We start from the raw sequence: 12,672 nt of genomic DNA, 5'->3' as shown, positions 1-12,672 counted from the left end.
ATCTCGGTTTCCCTGCAAATGCTATTTTTTGTTAAGAGTTTAGATGCCGCTGCCCAATTCTTGCTTTTAGGGACCTAGAGAGAAGTAAAACTACTGCGAACAACTGTTTGATTTGCAGCCTGAAAACGCCAACACACGCGCAAGCTGCTAAAACTAATTTATCTAACTCGGTTCAAATTCATTTATTCGTCAAGGCGGCTCAGGCATTAGAAACTAATGGTTGCTCCCTGTGATTTCTCTCTCGGGAACCGCAGGATAAACCAACGGGTGCAGGGTAGTGTATGCTACCTTCGCGTTTTTAAAAATATTTTAATACTGCATTCCGATTATCATTATATCAGTGGTAGTATCCACTGTGTTATTATCATAATTTTAAATGTGAATGTGTTTCTGTTGTATTATCTACCATCAAACTATCATAATTGTGAACGTCCTCCCTTTGCAAAAGTTTGACTAAATGAATGAAAAAATTAAATGGACCAATAAATAAATGAGTAAGTTCCAACGGAGTCCTTCAAGGACTGTCCCAATTGTGCGTGGTAAAATGCTGGAAAGTTCCTCACTGAAATGCCCAAAAGTTGATAACACTTTCAAAAGTTGTTGCCTAAATTTAACGACTTTTACATCAACGTTAATTTGAAGCTTTTTTTTTTTCGTTCTTAACAATAACTGCTAACATCGGTCAAGAAAAATAGCTTGAAATTTAGCTTCAAGAGTTGCGGGCAAATGTCAAGCAGAATTAAAGAAACTCTTCAATCTGACGGAACAAGCACTTGCTTCATTTGACGTCTTGCCTAACCGATATGAGGGAACCTGAACGAAACTAGCTCTACTGATTACATACATGTGAAATCAAAGTGGTACACCATCTTTGCATTGTTATATCGAAGCATGACAGACGCTTCAAGGTAATCTTAGAAGGCGGACTCTTGCTGTGAGCGAAATGCATGGTAGGTCAGAAGAAAAAAACCCTTTCTGAAGAGGCAGAGCTTGACTGAATCAAACAGGAGTTTTAAACGATTGAAGACCGGTGCGGGAGGGTGTCTTTGTGATTGCCCCGTAGCACAGCATCTCCACATAAACAAAAGGGCTCTTCACCTCCGGTTGCAGGTGTCCTCCCCTCCCTTTCCCGAACAGCCCCAGAAAGTTTAACTGCCTCGTGGTATGGCGGAGAATGAAAGCATTAGTGCTTTAGTGATTTTTATCAAGTGCTAATAGAAGTAAGAATGTTCCTGTAGTATAGTGAGGGGGAGGGGGGGGTGGGGGGGGGAGGCCTTAAAGCCCAAACCGTTGCTATGGACTTCTGCAAGTAGTCATTTCCCGAATCTCTAAAAACTGTATAGTTACCCTTTTTTTCAAAGTGCGTTCTATGTAACATTTCTTCGTCTGGTTTAACTGGCAACCATATTTGGTAAATCAAGTGACAAAAACAGCAAATGCCAAAAAAATGAGGATGGTTTCACAAAATTTCAAACGCCACAAAACAAAACCTGTGGCATGGATTTGAAAAAATACATACAATTCTCAAAATATTATGACGTGATAAGGCCCACCGATGATACACTTTTCAAAATATCAGTGCAAATAGAAATTCCATGTTACAGTTTACGGACAATGATGGGACGGTTCCCATTCGGTAAAAAAAAGCCTCTTCCTTTCGTTTCCGGGGCACGGGAGAGGACTGGGACTAATATCTTCAAAAATGTCTTTTTCAATGACAACTTTAGTATGAAGTTTTAGAATAAAGTTCTTTTTTATGTTTTCTGTAGCCTCTCTCTAGTATGAAGACAGATTTCCCAAAAATTTTCGACTACTCTTGTTATAAGTCTTGAAATAAGTTTTTTTCGATGTTTTCTGTAGACTCTCTTCGGTAATGCTTCGGCAATGCTTGGAAATCGAGCTCGTGAACTAAGTATTGGAAATCGGGATCATTTTAGTTTTATGTGCAACCGAGGTCGATTTCCCTTTATCGAGCTCACAAATAAAAGTGAACACGATGTCCAAAACAGAGCTCCGATTTAGTCGTGTACGCAGACACAAGGACCACGAATTTGAAAGCGAACTCGCACTGTAAGTCGAGCTCGATCGAGTCTGAGCACGATGGCCACACTGGATGTCGAATCGTTCGAGTTCCAGTTTACATTACGAACTAGCCCTCGGATCGTTTTGACATCGTTATTTTTCGAGCTTGACTTCTTATCGACCTCAACAAATCGCGAGCGATTTCAATCGAGCTTGGATTTCATTCCGTTGAAAATCGAGGTCGATTTCATTTTTTCTTTTCTTTTCCACTTATCGCGTGATCGCATTTTTCGTTTTGTTTTGCATAAAATTGTAATAAACATAACTTGGAACTAAACTGGTTTATTATAAAACTGAGTAGTATTTATTTTTGCATTACTTGTCCAAAACCTTTTTCCTTTGTTTCTGTTTCTTTTTTATTTTATTTTTGGAACGTAGCAGCGATATTTGCGAAAAAGCCCGGTTCTCCTTTAATAAAACCATGCAGTCCCTTTTTAATTTGTTGTTTATCGTTGAACAGGAGCAGACAAGGGGCAGAGGAGAGGAAACTAGGCGATAATATTTTCCTCCCACGTGGAAAGAAAGCGATTGTCACGTCTACTTTGGCCGGGGTTGAAATTGAAATTGAAATGAAAATCTGGCCCCAGTTGTTGAGAAGGTGGATAACGTTTTCCCCCAGGAAAAATCACTATCAAGAGATCATGATCTCTTGTCACTATCCATTGGATGGCACTATTGGTTTCGCCATGACTTATCCACTGGATAATGAGTGCTACCCAGGTTTGTATTTCGGAGTAAAAGATTTAAAAATTCTAAAAGCTAAAAGAATTCTTTCCTCATATCATTTTTCTTTCTTGAAAATTCAAAACTATGAATCCGTCGGACGAAGCACGACGATAAAGAGAGGAAAAAAATAGTCACGGTTTGCTAAGAATAACGGAGATTGGTTGTGTATCTTCCCACCCACCCCGGAAACACTTGTAAAGGTATACTTTCTCAGATAGGAAGTTTTCTTTTTGTTAAAAGATAGTTTTCATTTACTATGTATTGCAACTGCATCATGTTCATTGTGAGATCGCAACTTCGCATTGTATTAACTCGTCCGAATGTGCTTTCATTGGCTAACTTTGGTGTAATGATATTTACAGGAAGCAAAAACATTTAAGGAAACAATTATTGTTCCGCTAATATGTAACACTGAATAATTTTCAACGCTTGGGAAAATGTGGCGGATTAAACTCAAAGTGGTGGTTCGTAGTGTATAGGATACATAGGATACATAGAAAATACCGTTATATACATTTTTCATGGCAAAAATCGATTACTTAGAGAACTGGAGTGTCCGTGGGAAATTGCAGAGGCAAAACGGCTAAAAAATTGCGCATTTCCACCTCTCCATTGCCGCCACATTCTCTCGTCCAGGTAGGATTGGAGATCTTGTCTCCTCAACCCTTTCCTCCTATTGCGACCAAGTTTAAGTTGGCCCCAAGCTGATTCCACTTCCTGGGTATGCACGCCAGTTCGTGGATCAACAAAATTATGAGCATGGACAACGACTTCATGTGCTCTAACGTTTTGCAGCCCGATCAATCGATTGTAGGCAGCCCAGTCGTCTGAGTGCACTATAGTGCCTGGAAGAAGGCACCTCTGTATGATGGGCAGCAGAGTGGCCGCATCTCTTCTCTCCACGACTTGGAAATAGCCTCTTGCTGGAGTATATTCTGCCGATACCACACCAAAAACCCACGCTTGACTTGCAGCTCTTCTTACCCTGTTGTACTGCAAGATTTATTAAGAGATGCAGATGTTAGCTTGACATAAACGGCCAGAACTTGAAACGCAACTTTTTGGTCTTACAGTTCTTTTTCAAACCAAAGAAGCAGAAAGCCATATCTGATACTCAAACTCTTTTCATAGTTTATGGGTTATTTTATTTTTATTGCCGTGATGACTCAGTTTTCGTTTACTTTTGTCAGGGTGTGAATTATTCTTATTGGTGATGCTGAACGAGAAAATATGTCGTGGCAATATTGGGTAGTTGTTTTATACGCCATTTATTCAGAGGCTACAACTTTTACCTTAGGCTTGTGGTTGAACTTGCTCTCATCCCACTTAACCACAGTTCCAGGAACTCCGAATGGAATGAATGGTCTGATTTGTAGGTCCACAGAACAGATATCTTGAAGTCGTCTGCATATCTTCGACGTCAGAGAAGCATTAATTTCCAGAGCTCTCACCATTCTATGCTGTGGGTCATCTTGAGTGAAATAGTATATGGCCTTGAGGAGGGTGGCTAAAGCTACCTTAGGGAACTCTTCAAAAAGAGTATTGGTCCTAAGGCTTCTTCTTTTACGGCATCCGCTGCAGCGCCTGTTAATTGGGTAAAACAACAACGTGAAATGACTAAAGACCTGACCAAACGCCCGCAACATTTCAACGCAACATCTTGCAACATTAGGGACCCTTAGATTCAACAACAAGGACATCCATGTTTTAATCAATTGACACCTGTCAAAAACGGTATCCGCTGACCAGTATCACGCGACCATATCGCGGGCTGAAGCTTAGATGACACCGAGGTCTGCTCTTTATTGGAAGTTGACCGCTGACTAGGTACTGGTTTTGATTGGATTGCAGGCTCAATCCATGTTAACACGAGGCTTCATTTTTCGCGCGCTTTCTGTGGCTCGACGTTGCTACACGGCCACACTACATCAAATTCATAGAGTCAACGCTTTTCGTGTTCAGGTGGAAAACTGTTTGGATAGTCTCTCTTTCCTGCGTTTTTCGCTGGTTTCAATCCAGCTTTACATATCATGATAGCAGTGGTCCACAATGGCTGCTACGCAGTTATTCAAGTCAATTATCGGATATAAACTCAAGCTGACTGTTTAGTTTTAATTTGAATAGAGCTGCTTGTTTCTCTGTATTGCAATTTTTGGCATATCTTTAGAAGCTCTGATAGGGTTACATGATGCCTGGAGGACCTATGACTAGAACTCAAACGAAAGGAGAGCGAAAGAGAACGACAACGACCAAACAGAATACTAGTAATAGCCCATACTTAGTGCAAGAAGTTACTCCACAAATTATTTCCTTGGGCATTAAACCGTTTGTTATTTCCAAAAAGTGGTTTAATCGGTTTCCTTTGATCAAAAATAAGACACAAACAGCAGTGATAAACATATTGAACTTGTTCATTTTGATTATGACTTGACGTTTCGTATGTGCTCTACATACATTTTCAAAAGTAACCGTTGAAAGTTAAAACAGCTATTTATATATAACAAAGCGGATGATATATAAATAGCTGTTTTAACTTTCAACGGTTACTTTTGAAAATGTATGTAGAGCACATACGAAACGTCAAGTCATAATCAAAATGAACAAGTTCAATATTGTTTATCACTGCTGTTTGTGTCTTATTTTTGATCAAACTACGATAGCCCAAGAACAAAAGTATTTACGATACGGTTTCCCTTTGTTCAATAATATTCATGACATCTGCAAATGGTTAGCCTTTCAAATCTTCTCAGAATAAGGACTACAAACCGCAGGCCTAGTCTCACAAATTTCTTCTAGTAAGTTCATAAGTTCACTGTGGGACGTTGAAGAACCCACACACTATTCGAATAGAGTAGTGCCGAATGCTGGAACACGCAGATGTATATTGAAATAATGGTATCACAGGCTTGACTAATTTCACATTCATTTCATTGTTTATTATTAACCTTCTAATGGGGCTTCATTCCCAGTTTATCCACAGTGTGAAAACTAAACAATTCTGGTAATAAAAAATTTCGGCGTGGGCGCGTATTATGTTACATTATATTACTTTTTTAGGCCGAGATAAATATACTTCTTTAGAAGACATGACATATCCAAGGAAAACAGAATGCGTCAACGGAAATGGATGTTTGAAAGGACTCGTCGACAAAATATTAAATATTAGGTGTGGTAGACTCGTTTCCTATTTTATATAGCCTATATAGCTTTTATCATCAAAGAGGAACAATGCAAAGCAGGTGTATTTGCACAGTTACTTTCCAGTAGCCTTTGGGTTCTAACCGTTCTTTTTTAGTTGCATCAGATGTAAAGTCGAAGGGAAAAACAGCACTACCTACCATAAAACTCCATCAACATGATCATCGTTCCGCTTAGTGAGTTCCATTGCTTGGTTACACTGGTTACAATGAAGTGAATCTGGAAGCAAGTAGCGTCGTTGTAACCACTCGATCAGTACAGATCGGGGTCCACGTTCTAAATCTATGATTTCGTTTAAATTCATAGTGTAGTTTCTCAACTAAATGTTAAATCTTGGAGAAATTAAACTCTTCGACAGTCACAATTAGTACTTGTCAATTCTACCGGATGTGCATTTCAGTCAATGAATAACAATGAGCCAGGCCCAAAGACTTGATGGGTCAATGCAATGAGCATAATTTCCCTGAGGGATTTGGGATTGGTTTTTTTGGTTGATTGATTGTTCTTGATTTAAAGAAAGTTCATATGGTTTAATAAACTTGTTTCGGAAAATGCAAGTAATATATTTAATTAAAAACGTCGATCGCTGCTAAAGAAATGTTTCATTTTTAGTTATTGTTGTTTTAGTTCTCTTTTCTTTTGGTTGGCGGCGCTTATTTTTTTAGAGAGTGGGCTCCTATTTGGGGGCCCCCGATATGTGCAATTTTGTTATCCGCAAGTGATGCATGCGCAGTAGTGCGTTAATTTTTTTTTCCATTTGGTCCCGGAAATTAATTAATGTTTTGAAGTAATTTTATACAGCCATCTGCATTACATAGAGTGGAAACAAGGAATAGGTAATCCCAGGGGGGTTAAGTAAAATTACTGATTAGAATTTTTAGAATTTGTAGAAATTGAACACGTAGCGACAAAGGCAGCTTCTGTAAATACGCGTGACATAATCCTTATTTTACGAGAAAACTTGCGTTTAGTTGCTTACAATATGAGGGGCAAAATTTTCTTATAAAATCAAGTTCAAAAACGTTCGCTGTTGCGAAATTTCGTAGAAAACCATTTAAGTGTTCCGTTACCGTTAATGGTTGCGGTCGCACTAGGAAGTTACCACTAGCGTTAAATCAAGTTCTATTGTTCAGTGTTCCACTTAGGATTCAAAACACCAGAGAGTTAACACTGGAGTACTGTCAACATTAGTGTTACACTGTGTTTCTCTCAAGTGTAATCGCAACCCATGACCACGAATCAGTTGATTGAAATTTTCCTTTTGTACAACAACCCCAAAGCACCGGAAAAAATGTGAACAGTCCGTTAAAATGCTTCTATAAACCACTTTCCTAAATGGCGAGCGATTAAATATTCTATTATATTTATGTTAATTCAACCTACTGGTCTCATTTTGGTTAACATAATCTCTTGAATTTTGCGAATCGCAGCGAGGCTAGAAAGACTTATTTCATTGGGCCGCCATTATTAAAAAGGTCTATGATAAAAAGAAATCACTTCTGTTTTTTTCTTCAGATTTTGACAGTTTGCTTAACTCTGGTTTAGAGTTGGGTTTAGGGTTAGGGTTAGGGTTAGGGTTAGGGTTAGGTTAGGGTTAGAGTTACGGTTAGTTACGGCTAAAATCCCCAGCTTTGTTCCAAGGAAAAGAGTTGCAAGTTAAACGCTTCAACTGTAACGTACTTCTGTTTTTATCTAAAGGCTGTTTACGTTTAGTGTAAATTTTGGATTTTATGGTCGTCCATTACTCAAGTTCAAAATTGACCGGTTGGACCTCCGAGGTTCGGGTCTAGCTTACCCTGCTTAAATGCGGGTTATAGAGCTAATCGGAAAAGTCAATGCTGTACCCACCCATTCAAATCTCCCGGTACTAATATTCTTTGTCTATTGTATTTAAGTGATAATGGGAAATACTTAAGAGGCCCTGACTGTAAATATCGAGAATCCGCCGACAGTTGCAAAATTTCATAATTTATTTTATTCTACCTAAAAGATCCTTTTGGTGAACTATTTTCAAAAATGGAAATAAAAAGTTCCGTCGCGCTTTGCTTTTTCCGAAAAATCCAAAAGTTCAAATTACGCCGAGGCGGCCCCCGACCCCCCAGAAAAGCAATGAAAAATTCTGCAACTTCGCCAACTCCGTATGCGACAACGCGTTGAATTCCCGGTTTGCTTTTTTGCATATTGGTAAAAGGACCCTTTGTCTTTTAAAAAATGTAAACTTCATGTAATTTTGTCAAGTTTAAGACAACATAAAAACTCGTTGAAATAACCCACTTTCAATCTTTTGGGTTGAGGTGAAATAAAGGCCAACTTTAAAGGCCTATAAAAATCTTAGTATATAAATTTACGTGTCATATTGTACATCAGCTGAAAGCTTTATCCTCGTAGGTCATTATCTCCAACTGTCGATTTTGGCCCGCAAAAATTAGCGTATCCAGTTCAAAAAGAGTTCGGGCTATTTTGACCAGAAATTCAATGCAAATTGCTGAGCGGATGTCACGCAAGAGGTCACGGCCAATCCTAATCAGTTTGCAAATAATGCATCTTTTTTTCTCTTCTGATTGAAAATGTCGGCAAAGAGCGCCTTGAAGTACTTCAATGACGTTTCATTATATTTAACGAGCATACATGCACGCCACTTATCATTTTATTAATCTTAGATCTAACTGAACGATAACGGTCGTCGATCGCGTTGATGCATAGTCCCGGGTGCATACATACACAGCGAAGCTTATTACAAAGTTGAAGAGAATAGGGTAGACTTACTAACTGAAGTTACTCTTGGTTTAGAATAATGCGATGTCATCCCAGGAGCTCCCTATTTTACTCAATTTTTGACCGAAAAGGTCAACAAAACAGACTTACAAAACAAAATGATCAATGAAAATGTGCGTCCTCGCTTGCAGTTCTTGCTTACCGTAATTCGTTCATACATCTTAAACTGCTGATAATACCAGTTGCTTACGTCTTTTTCTTGCCTGTAGAAGAAAAGAAATGAAGAAAAAGAACCAATCAAGAGTAAAAGAAAAACTCTCGCAAAAGAGTAGCACATTCTGACAACATTATCGTCTCGTTAAAGGGCTGTTGTAGGGTTCTTTCTTCTCGCAACTTTTGAGAGTTCTTTTTTAACCATGAAAAACAGTTACCATAAAGCACTTGTACCATCGCGTCGAGTAAATTATTACAAACATGTCAAATTTGATTTGCGTGATAATATAACTTCGCGTGACGTAACCAAAAAGTATGGATATGTCTGCGGAAGAGCAAGGACCAGATGTTCGGGAAACTCTTCTCAAAATGCAGCCCTGAAAACATCCCGAAATGAGACGACCTAAGACTCACAAGAAAAAAGATCATAGTAATGGTCTGCAATGAATTTGACCAGGCTTTCAGATTTTCTACAAAACCCCACCGAAAGTAAAAGTCGAAGAATGCTGTCAAAGTTACTTGGACTCAGCTCTAAACGGCATGATATGTGTAAGACCAATTATCAATGAATCTGAATGAATTTGACCGGGGTCTTACCATGCGAATACAGCCATTTCTCCTCTCCTCGCCGCTGTCGCCGCCCGCTACGAACGTTTTGCGGGTCTTTATTTAGTAAAATCCAACTCGTGGTCTATTATCAATACTGCGTTCTGATTGGTTGAGCTACTACTAAGCTATATGTTATAGCCCACTAGTAAGCGAAAAGCGCGGGCTTTTTGGAGGTAAAAAAGGATTAAAGTCAAGCTTTAACTAGGTAAGAGTTTTTTATTCTCGATATTTTTGACCCACTAGTTGGATTTTACTAAAACAATTATTCCTCTCGCCCTCATGGCCTCTGAGTCAATAGCCCATTCGGCCTTCGGCCTCATGGGCTACCAAAGCCCATTCGGGCTCGAGGAATAATTGTTAAATATAAAAAAAAAAAACACCGAAAAAAAGGAACACCCACTTCTAAAAAGCACTAACTCGATATATGTGTGACAACATGTAAATTGTGTTTGTGCGTTTGTAAACGGTCTTTTTTAACATTATATAAAGATAGACTGTGATAAAATTGGTGAGAATAGAGGCTCCAAAGATATATCTTACAGCCCCTTTTACGGAACTGGAGGCAGGGACCCTGGCAACAAGTGAATTGTCTATTCGTCTTGTTAATCAGAATTGCATCTTGTTGTATCTTGCTTTTGCTTCGGTCGAGAGTCCCATTTCATGCGGGCTTCCAGCGATTTGAAGGGGATTTTGAGGGGGTATTCCTTTTTTACTTTAGGTGGGGTTTTGAAGAAAACGAAGAAATTAATCAGATTCATTGATAATTGAAGATCTTGATGTTCCTTACACTTGTAGATCAATAAAATCAGGATAGCCGTTTCAAGTTGATTTTCGTTTTTGGGTCTTAGGGCTGATGTGGTCGTTTTCTACCCACGTTTATTTCCAAGCAATAGGATCGGATAGCATCGAGCAAGCTATCCTCTTCGAGCGGTGCCCGCAATGCGCGCGAGTAAAGACAGAACGCGGAAGTGGCAGGCTAGGGCGACCCCGTCCCGGCCATCTCGCGTCTCTTTCTGGTGCTCACTCGCCTGTCTCCTCCGCAGAAGCATATTTGCTATTATTACTGGAATACCAAGCGGGAGCCTCTGCGGAGGAGAGAAGCGAGGGGCACCAGAAAGAAAAACACGAAATGACTGCGGTGCGGTCGCTCCGGTTTAGCGCTCTTTGCTGGCTTGCATCACTCACCGCTCGAAAAGAATAGCTCGCTTGAGCCTACCCTTTGCCAAGGTGTGGCTGTACCCTCCGCCTTTTTCGTTTTTTCCCCTACCTTCTTTCTACGCCTCTATTCTGAGTTTTTGCGCAAACCCCAATACCGATATCTGTCAGTGATCAAAACAATTTTATCTTCAATATCTTTTTGTTATGAATATGTACTCGGGGCATTTCGGTTTTTCAAGTGACAAGGATGATCGATTGATAGCCATTCTTTTGGATCACTTCCGTCGCTTGAAGTCTGTCCGGGTTATTTATCCAAAATTTTCAAAAACGTTCTTTGTCTAGGGGTATCCCAGAGCCGATGTACCCGGGTATTCTTTGAAAGGGGTTTACTACCATGCCCAACTAGAAGAAAGGGTTTCGCTGGTTGATAAGACGAAAGTTGACTGGAACTGAACATCCATCTGGTCAATTGCTGTTCTGCAGCCAACTCCGTGGGACGGCTTAGTCACGTGATGTTATAACACAAATCAGATAATATTTTACTCGACGCAATGGTACTAGTGCCGTTTCGTAACAGTGTTGTTCATGGTTAAAAGAGAATTCTAAAACGAAAAATCGTGCTAAAAACGTTCAAAAAAAGAAAGAACCTTACAACAACGAGACGATAATTTTGTCAGAATGTCATGGAATGTGCAACTCTTTTGCGTGACATTCGTTTTCGAATGCGAATTATTGGTGAAAAAGGTCGTAAGTTTTTCTTTTACTCTTGATTGGTTTCTTTTTCTTCATTTTTTTTTTCTACAGGCAAGAAAAATATTTGAGTGCTTGGCTTTATCATTTATGAACGAATTACGGTAAGCAAGAACTGCAAGGACGCACATCTTCATTGATCATTTCTTTGGCAGTGTGTTTTGTTGACCTTTTCGGTCAAAAATTGAGTAAGATAGGGAGCTCCTAGGACTACATCGCGTTATTTTAAACCAACAGTAACAACAGTAAGTCTACCCAATTCTCTTCAACTTTGTAATAAGTTTCGCTGTGTATGTGAATCAAATTTTACGTCAATTTATTGGACTGCGCATCAACGCGATCGACGACTGTTATCTTCGGCTAGACCTAAGATAAATAAAATGATATGTGGTGTGCTTGTATGATCGTTAAATATATTGAAAGGTCATTGAAGTACTTCAAGTACTTCAATCAGAAAGAGAAAAAAGATGCATTATTTGTAAACTGAAGGTTTGGCCGTGACCTCTTGCGTGACATGCATCCGCTCAGCAATTTGCATTGAATTTTTGGTCAAAATAGCCCGAACTCTTTTCAAATTGGATGTGCTAATTTTTGCGGGCCAAAAACGACAGTTGGAGATAATGACCTACAAGGATAAAGCTTTCAGCTGATGTACAATATGACACGTAAATTTATATACTAGGATTTTTATGGGCCTTTAAAGTTGGCCTTTATTTCACCTCAACCCAAAAGATTGAAAGTGGGTTATTTCAACGGGTTTTTATGTTGTCTTAAACTTGACAAAATTACATGAAGTTTACATTTTTTAAACGACAAAGGGTCCTTTTACCAATAACCAAAATAGCAAACCGGGAATTCAACGCGTTGTCGCATACGGAGTTAACGAAGTTGCAGAATTTTTCATTGTTTTTCCGGGGGGTTGGGGGCCGCCTTGGCGTAATTTGAACTTTTGGATTTTTCGGAAAAAGCAAAGCGCGATGGAACTTTTTATTTCCATTTTTGAAAATAGTTCACCAAATGGGTCTTTTAAGTAGAATAAAATAAATTGTGAAATTTTGCAACTGCCAGCGGATTCTCGATATTTACAGTCAGAGCCTCTTAAGGCTGGTTTTCACTAGCGATGGAGTCGGAGTGGGAGTTGGAGTCGGAGTTCATAATCAGAAACGCAGAGCGATACGATCTAGTGAAAATCAAACTGTCGGAGTCGGAACCAGAACACCG

General features: G+C 39.3%; 1 protein-coding gene across 1 annotated transcript; it reads right to left on the bottom strand.

Moving 5' to 3' along the window:
- Positions 1 to 3,413: 3,413 nt before the first annotated feature.
- On the bottom strand, positions 3,414 to 9,548 carry LOC137986306 (uncharacterized; the record flags this gene model as incomplete). The annotated part of the gene is made up of 5 exons (XM_068833502.1): positions 9,532 to 9,548; positions 8,924 to 8,984; positions 6,147 to 6,325; positions 4,101 to 4,392; positions 3,414 to 3,801 (listed from the first exon to the last, which is right to left on the bottom strand). Coding segments are annotated over exons 1-5 (937 nt in total), but the record flags the coding sequence as incomplete, so codon positions are not given.
- Positions 9,549 to 12,672: the final 3,124 nt, after the last annotated feature.

This window comes from Montipora foliosa, unplaced genomic scaffold, assembly GCF_036669935.1.
Source record: "Montipora foliosa isolate CH-2021 unplaced genomic scaffold, ASM3666993v2 scaffold_176, whole genome shotgun sequence".
Classification (NCBI taxonomy): Eukaryota; Metazoa; Cnidaria; class Anthozoa; order Scleractinia; family Acroporidae; genus Montipora; species Montipora foliosa.
The sequence above is the reverse complement of the archived record's forward strand: the minus strand, read 5'-3'. Positions and strand labels throughout refer to the sequence as shown.